Genomic DNA, 19,277 nt, shown 5'->3' on the forward strand with positions numbered 1-19,277 from the left:
GTAGGGCTGCATCATATATCCTTTCAGCATCGTCATTGTGATGAGCGCATGCGCAATAGTCACATCGCAAGGACATGTGATGTGAAGAAGAAAAAAAAATCTGTCTGGAGCCGAAAAATATATTTGAGCCTTTCAATGAAGTTTATGTAGCCTGTCTACACCCAATCACATTACTAATAGATCTAAATGAGCATCCATTTACATATTTTACCACATTACATGTAACAACTCACATAGTTAGAACACCTTCTCAGCACTCTGTCATCACACCTGCTGTTACCAGGGTCGGGCAGAGTGACTTGCAGCGTGAGTGGTCGAGCAACTGAGAAAGAGAGGGAGCAGGGATTTACACAATCTGACTGTTTGCTTAGTTAATATCACATATGGGGCTATATTTAACACTTAAACACTCAGGGTTAAAGGCAGCGACTTCCAGATCGCACTCAGTCTCGGTTTGCTGCCACTGTACTCAGTGCTCCTATTTCCACAGCAAGTGTTGTCAGCAGCAGTGTTACACTCTACTCCAATCTAAATACACGCCAAGTGTTTTTGTACAGACCTAGCTGCAAGCACAAGGCTGAACCGAAAAGATTGACCTGGACAGGAAGTCGGACAAGGAAATTTCAAAATGAAACACAACATACAGACTCCAGATCGTATTTTCTGCTACGCTACATTGTGCCACCATCTGTAATTCATGATTTGATGCCCGTTTATGTTCATTGCCTATTGAATATTTTTAGGAGGAGCTTCAGTGACTCAGGACAAGAAGGGCACACCACAGCAGCTGGACAACAAGCAAAGCCTAGAAAGTAAGAAATGAACTGTCTTTTGATTTTACCCAAAATATAATCTTGTCAAAAGCTCCAGTTTTTAAACACTGTTTCAGCACCGTTTGAGTAGAGACCAAAGTTTCTACTCTAAAAGATCCTTTTTAAAAAACCCAGCCCATAACAAAAGTTCATTTATGTACAAATTGGCTATGGCTATATATAAATTGGTTTTTCCAATAATTATGCAGCAGTGCAGAAGAATGAATTTAATATCTGAAATGTTCTATCAATTTGAATGCTTTGGCATATTAGTCTTATTATGAATAAATGTACACAATAACAAATAAATTATGAATTTATTGTTAATCCCACAGTGTGCATTTATTCCGCACAAACTGATCTTCCCAATGTACTTGTGAGTTGGTCATTTATTTACCAGGGGGATTACGTACGGTAATTATCATAATGTGGCAGATGCTGTAAGCGTTCACACAATATTTAATGTTTTCATGGTAGATGCTGTATTCACACAGTATTTTATCTGCAATTTTTGATTGATATTTTTGTAAATACTTCAAGCATTCACAGCATGTACTCTTGTACATTTTTTCCATACTACTGTTGTAAACCCTGCACAGGAATTTTCTGTGAATTCTTACAATTGTAAATAAAATACAAAAAATACCATGAACTTTTTGTCAAGAATAGCATTAGCCAGTGCTTGCCAGAATAGTATCAATAATATAATTGTATAGAAGAATATATGCTGTCAATGATGGCAACACTTGTACCAATAACTTTGTAAAATTCTGTTCAGCCTGTTGTTTTGACCATTTATAGTAAACAAGTAAACAAAAACTGACCCCTCACTTATTTTGACCGGTACACTGATTTTTTTTGTAGTAGTATCACAGGAGTGATACATTTGGTATTTTTCAGGTTTACTATATAGTTAATTCAACTCATGAAATCTAATAAAGAAATGCTAATGAGAATCTTTTGGAGTCTACTGGTGGCCCTAAAATGACTAGTGAATATATGGGAATTTGAAAATGGACCTAACAAATTATGTAAAAATCTATTGGACTTTAAAAATCATTACTTCCTCCACTTCTATGATATCTAGAAAGTAGGGACCTCAAATGGATAGCAGATATAGGAGGCTAAGATAGTAACAAATACGAGTGTGTGTGTGTGTGTGTGTGTGTGTGTGTGTGTGTGTGTGTGTGTTATTCTCCATCAATAACATCCTCCTATAGTGAGAACAGACATCAGCTTCCAAAGACACACACTCTGATAGTCATCTCAAACACTTTTCTCCTGGAGTGTTTTCAACTCTTCATGTAGAGTCTGAGTGTTGGTCTTGTTCTGTATTTCATTTCAACACACCTGATTTCATACCAGAAATACGTCAAGGGTTGTTCTAACTGTTGTAGCTCTAATTTCCTGTTAGCAGGTGAAGTTAATGTAGTCTCAGTCTCTCTCACTCTTTTTAGATGACTGATTTTATTTTTTAAATTGTGCTGCTAAACTACAACTCTGAGCTGTAATGTGTGCGGTCAGGAACACTTCTTATCACAATGTCCATCACAATGTCCACCCATAAAGGCTTTAAAGTGAAATAAAGTCATCAGCCCTAAACAAACATTCCTGAAGATATGAACCCACTTACAAGAGCAGGTTTTTATTTTTGCACACATGGCTCCAGATGGTGAGCATTCACTACTCACTCTGAGACAGCAGGTGGCGTTATGCACCGGAAAAAATATAACATGAAAATGAATACGGTATGTTTTTATTTGACCTAAGTTAAAAACAAGTTGTGTTATTTAAGAGGATGTTATTTCATGTTTTTATGAGGAGGCATTATAATGAATAGAATTAAGAGTTCATTCTCCCTCAGGAGACATTTGATGGCCTTTGTAATAAAGCAAAAAAATAAAAGTGCACACAATATATCCAAATCAATGTGAACAAATAGACTGGAAAATGTCTGCATGTCAGATATCATCAAGAAGCTGCTTCTAACTTTCAACGTTTTTGTTGATTGTGAAAGGTTTTGTATGTACAGTTTGTATTTTACCTGAAAGAAAGACCTCTACAAACACATAACTAATGCTTGATGTTTGTTTTCATAGACGGTGCTGAACTAAGGATTCTGGACTCAGTTCATGTTCTTCACTCGTAGGAGCGATACCTTTAAGTTTTGGTTTCCAGCCTGCTTCCTCTCAAACTGTAGACAACAGGTAAGTGTCTAAACCCTCGAGCTGAGTCATACAGAGTCATCACTGTCTATGATATCTGTTACTGTTGAGCAACAGGGTCTACATCAGTCCATCTGACCCTCATCAACAAGCAGTCAGAGAGAAACATTTTCATGTATTCTTCAGGCCATACCTGCAGAGGTCAAAGGTCATAAAGCTGCCTGCAGATCAGGATTAATTAAATCCTGAAATGTGTTTATCTGCACACAAAACTTAAAATGCAGACATTAATGGAAAGTGCTTTCAAATCATTTTCATAACAAATAACAGAGTAAGCATATGTTGTAGTTGAATATTTTGAAATGTGAGCTGAGATCAGATTCTGGTTCCTGTTTTGTAACATGTTGTGTTTTGTCTCTGTTGAGCAGCAGGTGGCAGTGTAGAGTCACTGAGGCTCACTTCAACATATCAATAGTTGAACAGGGTGATATCTTCTTTTCACTCATTAGACCTCTTGTAATCTTATCATATGTAATAGAAAATAGTTTTTTTCCAACAGTGAATTATTTTCAGTCACTTCAGAAGTCATTAATATCAGAGGCTTGGTAGAATAAGAGATGTCTCTGATTGGTTCATTGTAACTCTGTAAAAATAAAGATTTGCTTTTATTGTCACTTTAAACTGAAGGTTTGTTTAAATGTTGTGAGAACTTTATAATTTGTGTTGATGTCATCTCAACACATGTGAAGTAATGATGAATATATAGTTGAGATAATGTTCAATAATATGACTATAAAGCGATGGTTAATGCTGCTGCTTCTCTAACAGAAGGCCCCTGGTTGGCGTCCCATTTCCACCATGAATCAAATAAGAAAAAGTTGTTTTGTTTTGAATGAACACATATATCTCAACTAATCCTCTTAAATGACCCTGACTCAAATTTTAATAAAGATCTCATTGATTTCATACTTCAGAGTACATTTTTAATCAATTTAAGTTCAAAAAACAAAATTCATTCTGCAAAAAGAAATCATTCTATACATTTAATTTGAGATGTTTCTAAATAAAATGAACAAAGTGGTGAAAACATAATATCTACATGAAAGAAAAGGCCTGGTGCTTTCTCTCTTAAGACCCTTTAATTAGAACAAAAACAATCAGTACTCATTGTAAACACATTTAAAGTGAAGAAAAGTTGAAATGTTCATGCAGAGAAAATGTCAGTTCAGCTGAACAAAAATCCTCATGAGCAGTAAAGCCTCTGTGACTAAACAGAAACAGCTAAAGAGAGTTATTTAAAGAGACTCAAACATTTACAGAACAAGTGAGAAGATGTCAAAGTACCGCCCATAAAGTTTGATTGACAGGTGAACAATGTAACCACAATCAGCTCTCAGCAACAAACATGAATAATGATCAAGTTGAAGGATTAAAGTTTAACCCACTGTTCCTTTAAATGACTTCTGTCTATTTCAGTTTACACAACTCAGCACTAGATCCAGTTTTAATCCAAAATCCAGCATGTAGAGGCTGAGTGAATGTGGTCTGGACTCTGTGGAGGAGAGTCATGGTTTCAGAGATGCTGTAGAAGGACAGAATACCTGCTCTGTGATCCAGGAACACTCCTACTCTGGAGGACTGAGGACCTGAGACAGGAGTGCTGACAGTGTTGTACCAAAAGATATAACTGTTGTTGTCACAATGTAACATCCAAGATTTGTCATTGAATCCAAATCTACATTCATTCCCGCTTCCTGTTCTGCTGATATTCTTGTATGCGACTGCTACAAAAACTCGTCCTCCCCTCTCCAGTTCCCAGTAACAACGTCCAGTCAGACTCTCTGGACTCAGAACCTGACACCATCCAGTGAATCTGTCTGGGTGACTAGAATAAGACTGTTGTTGACCCGTGCGTGTTACTTTTCTGTTTCCATCAGATAATAACAGCTCTGTGCGTGCTGTGTTTGGATCCAGTGTGATGTCACATGAATATTGTAAGAAGTCAGCTCTGGTCATGTTCTCTGGTTGTGACAGTAAAACATCCACTTCAGTCACTCTCTGTGAGATGTTTGTCCATTTCTCTCTCAGGACGTCCTCTAGTTTATCTCTGACTTCTGACACAGCTGCTGTCACATCCTCAAAGTACCTCAGAGGACGGATATTGATGCTGGATGAGTGTGTAGATTCACAGAGTGGTGACAGTGAGGGGTAGTCGTGTAGAAACTGGTTGTGGTCCTGTGTGTGTGAGAGCTTCTCCAGTTCAGCGTCTCTCCTCTTCAGCTCAGTGATCTCCTGCTCCAGCTTCTCCTGAAGCTCTCTGACTCGACTCACTTCAGTTTGCTGCTGGGATCTGACCTGCTGCTTCACATCAGAGCGTCTTTTCTCCATGAGACGAATCATCTCTGTGAAGATCTTCTCACTGCCCTCCACTGCTTTATCAGCGGAGCCATTGATATCCTCCACCTCCTGTTGAAGCAGCTTCACATCTTTCTCTCTGTCCTGGATTCTCTGCTGGATGTTTTGTCGACTCACCTCCAGCTCTCTCTGCTTCTCGGTCCTCTCTGCTGCAGCTGAGACTATGTCGTGGTCTTTATGTTCATCCACAGAGCAGAGATAACAGATAGACTGCTGATCAGTACGACAGAACATCTTCATCACCTCATCATGACGGGAGCAGACGTTCTCCTGGAGCTTCTTGGAGGGCTCCACCAGCTTGTGTTTTTCAAAGGCAGGTGAATCATAATGAAGCTGAAGGTGTTTTTTGCAATAAGAAATCAGACATTGTAGGCAGGACTTACAGGCTTTCAGTTTTCTCTCAGTGCAGACATCACAGGCCACATCTTCAGGTCCAGCATAGCAGTGATCAGCAGGAGCAGCTCGGAGTCCAGTCTTCTTCAGCTCCTCCACTAAAACTGCTAACATGGTGCTTTTCACCAGGACAGGCCTCACTGGGAAGGTCTGCCTACACTGAGGGCAGCTGTATATTTTCTTCTCCTCCTCTTTATCCCAGTGGGTTTTAATACAGTTCATACAGTAGCTGTGTCCACAGGGAACAGTCATCGGATCCTTCAGTAGATCCAGACAGATCGAACAAGAGAAGGTTTCCCGGTCCAGCATTTCTCCTCTCAGTGACAACAACTGTCTGAGTTTCACTTCCTACTACATTCACCACTGATTTACAAATCATGTGTGTTTGTGCTGGGAATTTTAGCTCATGTTGGTTACACCCATCTGCAAACTGTCGATCTAAAGGAGAGGGAACCAGGAAATTCTGGGTCAGAGTGGAGCTGGCTGTGTTTGAGAGCAGGCAGGAGAGGGAGGGGTTATCAAGCTCTGGTTTATTCCAGGAAGAGGAGCAGCACTGTACATTTTCAGCTTTGTTTCCTCATTCCTCGTACATTTAATGGTCTTGTTTGCCTTCTTCTTATTGCAGGACATCAATGAAAAAAGTAGCTTGACATGCGTTCTTGTTAAACTGTCAGTAGCAGTAGTCATACAGTCCATTTTTTATGATGAGAGGAAATGTTTTTAGACATCACTTTTACATCTGTGCTGAACACTCTACACTTCAAATATATAGTAGATGGTTTGAAAGAAACCATCTTTACCTTTCAGAGGAAAGATTTGACTGCACCACTCTGATGATTACATCTACACCACTCCTCGCTGTTTTGGACTTTAATCTTACAGATGTAAATTAATGAAGACATTTTCCTCTTTCTCTGCAGAAAAAAACCCTCTCTTTAGAAATGCCTGCTCATCTGGAAACAGGAAAACAAAAGGATCAAGTTGGTCCCACGTGTTCATGAGGGATGATAGTGACTCAGACACAAATCTGTAGTCACTAGTGTTTAAACATGTAGCAACCAAGTATTCAAAGGAAGTTAATAAATCTTATAATAGACTGACTCATATTTGAGTTCAGAATAAACAATACAGGTGACAGCACACACCCTTGTGGAGAAGCAGTAGAAGTGCACTCTAGGTCAGACAGGGTCCCATTTACCCAGACTCTCTGTGTCCTACTGGTAAGAAGAGGAGAATCCAGCCCACCAGATTTTTACTCAAGGCAAACTGTTCAAAACGCCTCCTGGTTAAGATATGAGGCATTCATGCATGGCCTGCTCCGACCTCTACCTCAACGACAGGAAAGCGTGGACAACAGGAACATGAGGAATACAAAGTAGAAATCCTGCCTCCATATTATCCCATCTCCCCCTATCCCATTTTACTTCTGTAACACAACAACGAGTAAGGTCTCCATCTGCTCCTTGGTAAATTGTCTTGGAGATAACATTTGTTATAAATTGGGACAAATAGAGATTGAAGACAAGACTGTCATCACTGTAGCTACTTGTACAAAGGGCAGGTTTATACGTTCTTCTTCCTCCTGCACCGTTTCTTTGTAAAGGCCAAAGAGAGAAGAAAGTATTCCTCTACATTGTAGCCTACTGCTTAAACAGAAGAAAATAAAAACAAATGAAACAGAAACATATAACACCCAAACTCTTTTCTTTAAAACAAACTGTTTTATTGTAATACAGTTGACAGAGAAACACCTGCTGTTCATCCAGTTATAAACAAAGAAAACAAAACAAACTTAACTTACACAGGCATTCTTTAGAAGGTCAGTGGTTTAGTATGCTGCTGTAGCAAAGGGGGCAAGTTTGGGCTGGAGGGGGGGATGGGGAGGGGAGGTTGGTTGGGGTTGGGTTGGGGAGGGTACAACAGTAACTAGTTCTCTAGATTTGGCCGGTTCAAACACGATCATCAACATAAGCATAGAGACCTCACAATGTCGAATGGAGTTCAAATTTCAAATTGACCTTTTTTTCTTTTTCATGTATCGATCATGAACATCTTGAGTGTCGACAACACATAGCATTCTCGTGCTCCACATATATATGCACTGTATTCACATTTTGCAAAGAGAAAAGGAGAGCGATGTGATCCAACATTTTCATGATATACTTAAAAACAGGCCCCGCCTTGGATTCAGAAGAGAAACAAAATAAAGTGAAGCTTGTCTTTGATCTTCTTCAGATTTTTTTTTTCTTTTAAAAACACAATACTGTGGCTCGAGCGTGATGCATTCATGCACTCACATAATAAATGGAAACATTTCCCATCTACTTTGACATGGGATGTGGCAGGTTAAAAGACGTTTTCATACAAGATTGTTTTTTGTTGCTGTTGTTGTTGGCTTGTTCTGCAGGATGGGGAGGAAACCCGGGGAGGATAAAGTGACACTTAGACGAGTAAAGTTGCACAAAGACAAAGAAATGGCAAGTTAGATGGAGAAATCTGTCATCTGAGCAGTGCCATCTAAGGAGTTTCCCTTTTTTCCAATCTTTAATTCAGATACATGTACAGTACTGTACAAGGAATAGAATTTCTATGACAATCCAGTTGAAATATCACTGTGTTATCTGCTCCAGCAAAGAGGCCCTGAACCTAAACAAGACCACGTTGTTCTTCAAACAGCCTGTCCATTCTGTGAAACCCCAAACGTGGCGTGAAATAGGGAACTGTATTAATTACTGTACACAACAAAAGACCCAAGATGCACATTCTCCTCCCCACAGATGCTGCAACATGAGAGACAGAATCAGAATCAGGTGAGATGGATTTGCTCTCTTTGGTGCGTGTGTAGAATCTGTGTGGGCTTGATTTAAGTCCAGTTTGTAACATGCACGTCGTTTCATTTACGCACTGGAAGCATTTCCACAACCGGATCACGGGGGAGGGGGTGGGGGGCTCATGGAGTTGATGCTGATCTGAGAGCAAATGGGAAGAGGGAAGGTGTGTTAGGGCTCTTGGCAGAGGCTTTGGTCGCTGCAGGGTGTGTGGGTGTTGGAGTCGAGGTGGTTTCTGGGGAGTCCGGACAGAGTAGTAGCACTGTTGTTGTTCTTCTTCTTCTTCTTCATCTTGCTGTTCCTGTTGGAGATGGTGGCTCGTTTATGATCGTTTCCTCCTGCCCTCCAGGTTTCTGAAGTTGGATGGCCTGATCTTCATCTCAGCGAACTCGATCGAGTGCTCGTGGCCTTTCCAGTGGAACCAGTTCACACCCTGGAAGAGATAGGGGAGTGATGATGTTCACTTTACAGACGAAGAAACAGGGAAACAAACAAGGCTTGACAGAGCAAAGGAGCTCAGCATAATCGGTGTGATTGATTTAATTACACAAAAAGAGGACTAAGCTGCTAATAAACACAACAGTTACAGCTTAAACATCCCTGTCAATGCACATAGCAGCCATATTGGATTTGAATTTGGGCTAATGAAGATTCTCAGAGTTTCCGAGTCGGAATCCGTATCAGTTCCTGATGACATATCAGACCGGCAACTTGGAATTTCCGACTTCCGAGATCAAAAGGTACGCAGCAATAGTTCAAGCAGGAAGACTGGTTTTATTCTCTCACGCATTCTTTCAATTTGATTCATTGAACAAAGCCACTCTCTCCGTCTCCCTGCTCTGGTGATCAGCTGATTTGGGGCGTTTACTGTTTAAGTAATAATCAATCAGATTCTGCCACAATCTCTCTCAGCCAATCATCCTGCTGCTATCACATTTAAAACCTGTGCTCAGGTTTTAAAGGTCTTTCACAGTTCAGTTTCTCATTTCAGTTTGATCACTGCGACCCTCCTCCTCCTCCTCCTCTTCCCAGGTCACCTCCATTCCAGCTCAGCAGAGTTCAGATACAGCCTCAGAAACCCACTCCTCATCACATCCTGCATTTTTCTATCACCACCACCACCAGGGTCTAGACTCCATAGGGGGGGGCATCATATCCTGCTTTCGGCCTCACTACCCCTCTGAATGCCTGAAGTCGTCATGACGGAGTCTAATTGACAAAATCATTGCACATTTATCTTTTCCTAAACTGTTAAATCAATAATTGTTCACTCTTGATTAAGTCTCCTGATTGAAATGGAACTGACCCTTGATGACCCCAACATACAGTAAGCAATCCTTCTTCACTCGAGGACATAACAGTAACTGCACTACGAATGGTGTCACATGTATGAAAGAAAAACATGTTACCTTGCTGTGACTGTTATCTCCATATCGTCCCATGAGGTTGACACGGTGACAGTTTTTATACCAGAAAGCTCCCTTATAGGACAGGGCACAGTTGGTGACGGCAATGTCGTTGTCGTGGTCATACGTGGAGAACGGACGGCCGTGATGGTAGGTCATGGAGTCGCCTGCAAAGATACACAGCAGAGAGACGGTTGGTCTGTTTCTGTCAGTGAGAATATTTCTATTGAGATTTAAAAATCTACTCTGGGTCCAGTTTACCATGTGATGCTTCAGTCCTGACAAATATGTATAAACCTACATTACACCATGCAGCAATATACTCTGCATCATATTAAACTTATTCCACACACATGCCAAATGTAGTGTATGTAGTACACAGTTTGCAGGCCTTTTAAAACAGCCCTGACTTTAGATTTAATGTGAATAATGAAATCATTGTTCAATCCTGTGGTTTACCAACTTAAGTTTTTGCACCCCTAAAATAAAGGACAACTGAAAATAGCATACCTGCTGATCCACTGTATCCTCCTACATGGACCTTGTAGCGTGTCCGAGGTTCAGAGATGGAGAACTTGTCATACTGAGCGTAGGCTGTTTCTCCCTTATCTCTGAGGTCTACTCGCAGCTCATACTGACCTCCAGCTGTTATCTTATGCAGGTTGGACAGACCTGAGAGAGGAAAGCAGTTAGAAAAACCGGATGGACACTTCTAATAAAAAAACATAATTATGGCTTTATAAGTCTTATTATTATTATATAATTTAAAATGTATAAAAAAAGTTATTAAATTCATTGGCAGTATTTAAGTCTGTAGGGACTTGGGTTGGGAATCTGAGGGTCGCAAGTTCAAGTCCCGGTGCAGACCAAGTCTGAAAATTGGTCTAATAGATGATAGATAAGCACTGCCGAGGTACCCTTGAGCAAGGCACCAAACCCCCACCAGCTCAGGAGCGCTCGCTGTGGGCAGCCCCCTCACTCTGACATCTCTAGTGTACAATTGAATTTCCTTAAAAAAGTATAAATAAAAATAGGTTGTGTGTCTCCGATTAACTGCACACGACAAGTGGAAGATGATGGGTCTGAAGGCTTTCTCAAGGTGCTTTATATTTGTGCTCATTTGAAAGACAGCAGCAGTCTGTACCGTCTTCAGAGGTAGTAACGGAGGTGTTACAGAGGGGAGACGGATGCAGAGCTGGCTAAACACTGAAGCTTCAGTGTCCACCACATGGCAACCTGTGTGAGCATCGACTCTAGAGAGGAGGGGGCGGGGGGAGACAGCTCTCTCTAATGTTTTGAACTTGGACTGCAGTACTCATTTTAAACACTAGGTGTCAGAGTTACATATTGCTCCTTTAATGACAGTTGAATTTATTGATATAAGTCACCATCACTTGATGTGTGGCCAAACACTGTGTTGTGTGTTCTGATGTTTGCTCATATATTACCCAGCCAGAATTCATCATTCATGTCACCAAAGCCAGCGGTGTAATTCTTCCAGTTGCGGAAAAACTCCAGTCTACCACTCTGGCGTCTGAGGAAAATCTGAAAGTCAGAGACAAAAAGAAAATTATTGCAATTATTATGCAAATGTGCAATATTTACCTGTAAGCATTTGATTATTATTTATTTTTAAAGCTAAAGAATATTGGAAACATTCATAGTTTGTCAGGAAAATATTAAAAGTAGTAGAAATTATAAATATGAAATAGTTCTTTATGATATTAAAGCTGCATTTTGTCCACTTTAAAATGTGCAAATCACTGTAAATACAACATTAAAGGTATTTTTCAGGCCTCTTTTGCCTTTATTAGATATGAAAGCTGAAGAGAGACAGGAAGCGTTTGGGAGGAGAGAGAGTGGGGGATGACATGCAGCTGAACCCGAAGCTTTGAAATATGAAGCTACGAGTTAACTAAAGTGTGCTAACATTAGCCTGCTAACACAACAATGCAGGCCACAGGCAATTGCAGCTCTAGCAAAGGACAATTATATCCAATGCTTGCGCTTAAGGGTGCTTAATTAAGATGTGTTCTAATTGATAACTTCTTTGTGTGAACTTGAGTGGAGAGGAGTTTGAGGTGTGTCGCTGGAGGAGAGCAGAGGCTTCAGAATGGCGGAGGTGTTCGTTTTGGTTTCATGCTGGTGCTCAAGGGCGACATCTACTGGATCAAAAAGTTGCACATTCTTCCTTCAAAGGACCATATTTGTGTTTACTTCATTAAAGGTGTACTGTGGTCATCAGCAAATCACTGATGTTGTTTTTCATTTTATATTATATATATATTATAAAATGTAAATATTTAAAAAACAGAAGAATGAGAGGGAAGGTGCTAAAATGTCCCACGTAGCTGAGGGATCCTACAGAGTGCGGGGATAACGTTCTGTGGGTTTGTAACTTTGATGGACCTCTTTTAAATTGTTACTAGAAACATTGTTATTGTAAAAATCCTGATGAGTGTGCCTGCTGGCTGCTGACTTACGATCCATCCACCTCCATCAGTGGTCATATCGCAGTACACTTGGATTGGCTGGCTCTCATCTCCACCCAGATAGATGGTGTACAAGTCTGATGTGGTGTCGCCGTTCAGCAGGGCCTGGGAGCAGTCCTTAGGGAATCTGTAGAGCACGCCAGCTACTCACACACACACACACCGAGACACAATGATCAAAACAGATGATAAGACAGACCCGGCAAACTAACAAACAACAATATAACAAAACAGCATGACTGCAAAGTAATTTCTTTTATGCTAATAAATATACCCAATCTAAGTTTAAACTTACGGTTTGTGAGCAGAGTGCACTCTACACAGGCAGCAGAGGGAGAGGCTGTTTACTTTTTTTATTTATGGTTTAATGTGATGCATTCCTAACATCTATCTTATGTGCTGCCCTGACAAGACGAACAGCTAATACGTTACCAAACTACCAATCTTTCCAATTCCAATAAATTCATAGTGGATGTTAAGGTTGACACAAACATGTCCTGCACTGATTGTCACTTAAATGTCAGGATATAGCTTGAAACTTTCTTTTAACAAAAGCCATTCTTAATTATATTTCAGGGCTGGTCATTTCCTGATAAGAGATGAAGAAAAGTAGTTGAATCATCCTGCGATATTATAATTGATACAGTTTTTCTTCCATAGAAACTCTTTCTTTGATGTCCCTCCCACATTATGCTGAGGATCTACAGTGTAGCTTGCAGTTTGGGGTCGTCACTCTTATTTTTGCTGGACTGTTCTCTCATTCAGAACTTTTGGCAACAGTAATTGCTAAAAAATGAACATGAAATGTCCCTAGCTAGAATTCTCTCTTTATAGAAAATGCAGAAATATTCAGTATCAAATAACTCTGTGCTTGCTGTTCATTGGAACATATAAGGTCACATATTATGCAAAGTACACGTCACCATGTTTCTCAAACACTAATCTGTGTCTCTAGTCTGTCTACAAACCCCCCAATGATGAGAAAAGTCCATCTTCTGTCTTTTGCCTGCTCCCCTTCTAGAAAATTTTCACTCAAACATGTCGTTTGGAGATTTTCCCTTCATGACATCACAAAGGGCAGTAACCCCTCCACCAGGTGGGTGACACTCCCACAGCTAGGTATTTGTTCTGCCCTCTGAGTCTGCCTTCTCACTGGCAACAATAGGGCATACAGCGAGAAAGCCTGAGCCACCCGAGCCCTTCCAGCAAGGGGGCATGGTCAGACACAGCTCATTTGCATATTCAAAGGTACAGACACAGAAACAGCCTGTTCTGAGCAGGGCTGAAATAGAGGGGTTTATAGACATGATCAAATACAGGATCAGAGTGGATTTAGAACAAGAAACTTCACAGACATGTTTTTGGGAGCTCTGAGACTTAAACATGATGAAAAAGGAGAAGAATATGTGACCTTTAAGCAAGGTCGCCCATAAGGGGGAAAGGGGGAAAGCATACATTGATTTAAATCATATCCTGAGAGGGACCATTCACTGAGCCTTTCAGGGGCACAGCCATTTCTGCGAGCGGGCTTCTTTTAAAGCTTTATTCATGGTGTTTTTTAAGGTATTTTGCACTAGACACACACCCTACCAGGGTTGGAACATGTGAAGTGTTAGTGTGAATCCACTCACTGGTGGTGAAGACAGTCGTGATGACTCTGCTTCTCTTTGGACCTGCGATGGCCTGCAGCTTGACTGAGTACTCTGTGGATGCGCTGAGCTGCGCCATGTTATAGGAGACAGCATTGGGACTCAGGACCACCTCCTGAAGTAAAAAGATGTGCAAACATTTAATTACCAAACACATTTTTATAGATTGTTTAAGGACCAGTTAGACCATCATCTGTGTACTTGTGGACTCACCCGGACCATGCCGTCTGCAGACTCGAAGCTGAGGATGTATCCTGTGATGTCAGCGCGGGGAGGCTTCCAGGTCAGCAAGCCGTTCTCAGTCTGGATGTTACTGGCTGCCAGGTCCTGAGGGGCGTCCACATCTGAAAACACAGCCGCAGTTTAGACACTTTCATATTTCACAAAATCTGTTTCTTTATCATCCTCTTTTATCCCCTTCTTTTTAACGTTATTTATTCTTACTTCGCATCACTCAATCTGTCTTTTTGAAAAAGAATTATAGGTGCGCATTTCCCCTAACGCTGCTAAGGAATTGGGAAAGTTCACTGAAAATGCATCACTATGTAGGCCTAGTTGTCTCAGCCTATAATTTGTTGACCTATCAGGGGCAGCTGTGGCTCAGTTGGTAGAGTCATCGCCTCACAACCAGAAGGTCTAGAGGTCAATCCCCAGCTGAGCAACATGTCTGATGTGTCCTTGGTCCTGCTCCCGCTGCTTTGTTGGCAGTGTATGACTGAATTAGTATTGTACTTAATCTCTGATGTACATCACTTTGGATAAAAGTATCTGCTAAGTGAATTGTAATTGAAACCACCAAATCAAGATGACCCTTACTCCCTTAAACTGAGTGTCAATATGCAAATACCAAAGGCCCATTTTCCAGGTGAACTAAATATGCAAGAATAGTCTTACATTTCACTGTTTATTACAGAGGCTGTTTATCCTCTGCTGGACGGCCCCCTTAAAGAAATATAATTGGGTGAAAAATTCAGATTATGTCCACAATTATGTGTCCTATTTGAGTGAGTGAATAATGAGGACCTTCTGCTTGTCTCCAGCCTACAGACAGCCATCTTGGACTCATGTTGAATCACTAAAGTACAAAAAGAGTAACGGTAAAACTCTAGGGTGGAAGTCCTCACCAGTGGTAAACACAGTTGTAGTGGCTGCACTCTTAGCCAAGTCCCTCACAGCATAGACCTTAACGGTGTAGAGAGTTGCCGGGGTCAGAGAGCTCATTTCGAACTCCACCACGTTTCCTGAGACACGCTCCATCACTGGAGCCACTGGAACGACATAAACAGGCAGAGCTTAAGTTAACACATCGATGATTAGCAAGATTAAGCAGGATTAAAAAAAAGAGTGATAGGAGAAGAAAATGCAAAGTTATGGATTGATGTTTCAGAGGGACATGGCTCTGATTTCAAACTGAATATGTTTCATGTTGTGCAACTAAGTTAGGATCCAGATTTCAGACTTATTTGGAGAACTTCAAATAAAAAATGTTCAATAGTCAAAGGCAGACTTAAAAACTTTATTATCAACAGAGTTTGTTAGCTTCTGAATCCTGATTCAAACTTTAACCAGGAAAAAAACATTTTTTCAATAAAACATTTTTTTTTCTATGTACATCATGCATTTATGAATGTATCTATGTGGTACGTTTGTGTTAGACACTATGTTGTGCACATGCACGAGTATGCATCAGATACCTGAGTCTGCGCTGTACGTGATGACGTATCCGTCCACAGTGGCGATGGCAGGCTGCCAGAGCAACAGAGCTACTGTGTCTGTGATGTTGACTGCAGTCAGACCACGGGGCTTATCAAGAGCTGTAAAACACACACACACACACACACACACACACACACACACAGAGTTAATGGAAAATTGAAAAATCTGTTGTCTGGAGGAAGTACATAAATTCTCTGAATATCTTTGTGATTTCTGAATATTTGACACTAAACTGCCTTTTCATATAGGGCAGCTGATATCACATCCCTGGTGATGCTTTAGTCTCAGTTTGAAAACTCCTCTGACTTTCCCATTATTGCGGGCTCCCATGCATGATCATGAGGTGCTGCTGTTGGCAAAGGTTGTGAGTTTAAGAACCAGCGAATGCAATAAGATCCTTTCTGTGCTGCATGAATTAGAGATTAGAGACCATCGACCATGTATAAAACATGGATGAAGTCTCATTGACGTTACCCTTTTGCTTCTGAAGAGGCGTTATGAAGCCAGGATGATGTCAGTCACCATACTGGAAATGCTATCTCAACCTAACATTTGAACAGTCTTCAAAACCGCTGTAATATTACAAATAAAATCACACCATGTTGAGTTTGTCCAATAAAGAATTAACACCATTTTTTTTTAACCAGCCACATGTTTACATCTGTTGTAAAAAGATATATTTTAAAGGAAGAATGTGCAACACTTGACACATAAATACAGCAGAAATCAAGTATATCCTCTATAAATGTCTCTCTGAGTCATGACTGTCTACAATGAGTCTCGCCAGCTGTACTGTTGTTGGAGATGTGCTTACATCATGTTTACATGGACGGGACGACCTAGCGTATAAAGGCTGTTTTAGTCAAGAAGTAGAGAAAAGAAGAAAAACATTGCTTATTTGGATGTCACGTAAGTGTCTTTAGATCTTGGTCATTCTACGAGCTAACCAAAGTGTGTTAGCATTAACCTACTAACACAACAATGCAGACCCCAGACATCTGCAACTCGAACAAAGGACAACTTTGTCCACCGCTTGTGCTAATCATGGTGTGTTCTAATTCATAACTCCTTTGTGTGAATGCGAGTAGCGAGGGGTTGGAGGTGTGCCGCTGTAGGAGAGCAGAGGCTTCAGAATAGTGGAGGTGTCTCCAAACAGCAGTTTGTTTTGGTTTCATGCTGGTGCTCAAGGGCAACATCCACTGGATCAAAAAGTCCCACATTCCTCCTTTAACATGGGTGTGTATGCGACTTTCAGAGCTTTTGGAGCTCATGTGGACACTTGAGGAACTGCAGTTTCTTTCTAGCACTTATAGCATAGTTTTCCACTTGTTAGAGACACCTGTCTCAAAAGGTTTTTTGTGATCTGGACTGTTTTGCTTACACTGACCGGCCTGATCTAATGTTACCCTTGAGTGATAATTTCCATTAATTTTTTCTACCTGAAAAACAGTGCTGAAGTTATTACATTGATAGTTGTGATGGTACATTTTAATACTGGCCAACAAGCAAACTATCAACAATCTGTTAATTCTAGGTAGAATAGTTTTATTTAAATGTAGCTTAATCATGATTACAAACACACAAAGAGACATTCAGTAACGGTTGTGTTGGTGTCACATACCTGTGGTGACGCTGTCTGATCCAGGCTCACTCTCCCTCTGACCCTTGAGAGCAACCACGGTGACCTCATAGGTGACCCCGGGGGTTAGGTTGGGCAGCACAGTGTGAGACTCAGAGCCATCCACCGTCAGGGTCTTTGCAGTACCTGAAAGTAAAAAACAAAGCTTTAATTTAGGTGAATAAAGTTAGACTGCAGCACTTGTTACGCTAAATTGTATTCTGGACCTGACTTTTTTATTTAACTCACAGAGGGACATTTGCTCATGAAGAGATGAGGCACAACTGAAGCTGCTTTAATGGGTTTTGTGTGTGTTTCCTTAACATGTTAAAACATTTTGACTAATGTAATTATAAGCTGCATACACACGTCACTTTTAAAATGTCTATTGTGCTGACAGGGAGACATAATTCATTGCTCCATCGTTCACCGTTCCTGAGGGGCAGGCTTGGTTTGGGGATCTCCTAAATGTATGAAACATTCAGAAACTGGTACTCATACACGTGTGCTTTGGAAAATGTGTAAAAATACAAGATGAGATGGTCACCTTGGTTGGATACGACTTCAAGCTAACACCTCTTCAATGTATGCTAGCAGCAAAAGTGGACAGTGTAAGGACAACCATAATGGCAAAGTGATGGGAATATCCCTGGATTTCTAAGGACGTCCCAACATTGGTCGATTGGTACAAGGAGCTTCTCAGAACACTCCCTCTGGAAAAGCTAACATACTGTACAACCGTCAGGACAACTACGACAGGCTTGTTAAACTATGCCAACCAGTTTTGAAAATGTTTGATCCCTCTGGACTGAACTTTGCTCTGCCTGGTTAAAAACGCTGGAATTGACTATGATTGTATTGTTAAGATAAGTTGTATGTCAAGGTCGTTTTGTCACTTGGGGATGTGGGTGTGTCTTGTGTGTATGTTTTGTGGTGTGTTTTCTTGTTGTATTTAGTGTCTCTGTTCTCTTGGTTGTGGTTGTTCTTTTACACACATATAAGCTTTGTATTATAAATGTTTAGATACTTTTTGAAACAATAAAGAGTTCAGAAAAGTGAAGTCTAAAGAGTGTGTTAATGCTGAAAACTATTTCCAGCCCCTGTTTATCTGTTTTGTCACACGTGCCTTAATCTGTTGCCAAGCAATTTATCTAAAAGTTAATCACTTATTGGTGAGGTAGAGTTGACTTAAAACTTTGAAATTTTAAAACTGTTAAAACTTTGTTTCATTTCAAAGAGAAAGACGGCTCGCTCCCTGCAGGGCTCCAATATTTAAAAAATGTAATTTACCAGGGGGACGTTTCGAGCAAACCTGCTCTTCATCAGACGAGGGTCACATTGTACAGTGCCTTCTTAAATGCACTTAGACAAAGTTACATGATCAATCACAGATAAATCACAGAAGTCACAGAAAAACAAGTACCTACAAATGATTTTGATTGTGCACATTTGTGGGATTGAAGTGTTTCCACGGTGCAATATTTTTCACCTGAGTGATATCCTGTCTGGATTTGAAGGTTCACATTTTTCAGTGACTTCTGTGAATTATGACGGTGACATTGACATTTCTTGGCGAGGACGACCTTATTAGTTCATTGTAGTATAACCTTTATTTTCATTAAACCAGAATCAAAAGAATTACTATATCACACTTGTTTTGTGTCTACTGACTTTCTGATTATTTTGTATTTGTCCTGATCTTTCAGTCCCTCAAAAGGTAGTAGTACCCATAACGTGCCACTAGGGGGCAGTATCACTCAACCCTGCAAAAGAATGAGCATTA

At 40.5% G+C, this 19,277-nt stretch overlaps 2 protein-coding genes across 4 annotated transcripts in view; both read right to left on the minus strand.

The window, feature by feature from the left end:
• Positions 1–3,897: 3,897 nt before the first annotated feature.
• LOC110004909 (tripartite motif-containing protein 16-like) lies at positions 3,898–6,232 on the minus strand. The gene has a single exon (XM_020660402.3). It carries the CDS (start codon positions 6,092–6,094, stop codon positions 4,445–4,447), a length of 1,650 nt encoding a protein of 549 aa, XP_020516058.2. The 5' UTR covers positions 6,095–6,232; the 3' UTR covers positions 3,898–4,444.
• Positions 6,233–7,486: 1,254 nt separating this feature from the next.
• Positions 7,487–19,277, minus strand: part of tncb (tenascin Cb) — a 52,629-nt gene continuing 40,838 nt past the window's right edge. For all 3 annotated transcript variants that reach the window (XM_065963016.1, XM_065963019.1, XM_065963022.1), the window contains 10 exons: positions 17,498–17,641; positions 15,855–15,974; positions 15,285–15,428; positions 14,374–14,504; positions 14,143–14,275; positions 12,503–12,654; positions 11,468–11,564; positions 10,530–10,691; positions 10,023–10,186; positions 7,487–9,046 (listed from right to left, as the gene is read on the minus strand). In XM_065963016.1, the coding sequence (XP_065819088.1) occupies positions 8,936–9,046; positions 10,023–10,186; positions 10,530–10,691; positions 11,468–11,564; positions 12,503–12,654; positions 14,143–14,275; positions 14,374–14,504; positions 15,285–15,428; positions 15,855–15,974; positions 17,498–17,641 (1,358 nt within the window). In that variant the 3' untranslated portion in view covers positions 7,487–8,935. The remainder of the gene's footprint in view (positions 9,047–10,022; positions 10,187–10,529; positions 10,692–11,467; positions 11,565–12,502; positions 12,655–14,142; positions 14,276–14,373; positions 14,505–15,284; positions 15,429–15,854; positions 15,975–17,497; positions 17,642–19,277) is intronic.

This window comes from Labrus bergylta, chromosome 2 (assembly GCF_963930695.1).
Source record: "Labrus bergylta chromosome 2, fLabBer1.1, whole genome shotgun sequence".
Classification (NCBI taxonomy): Eukaryota; Metazoa; Chordata; class Actinopteri; order Labriformes; family Labridae; genus Labrus; species Labrus bergylta.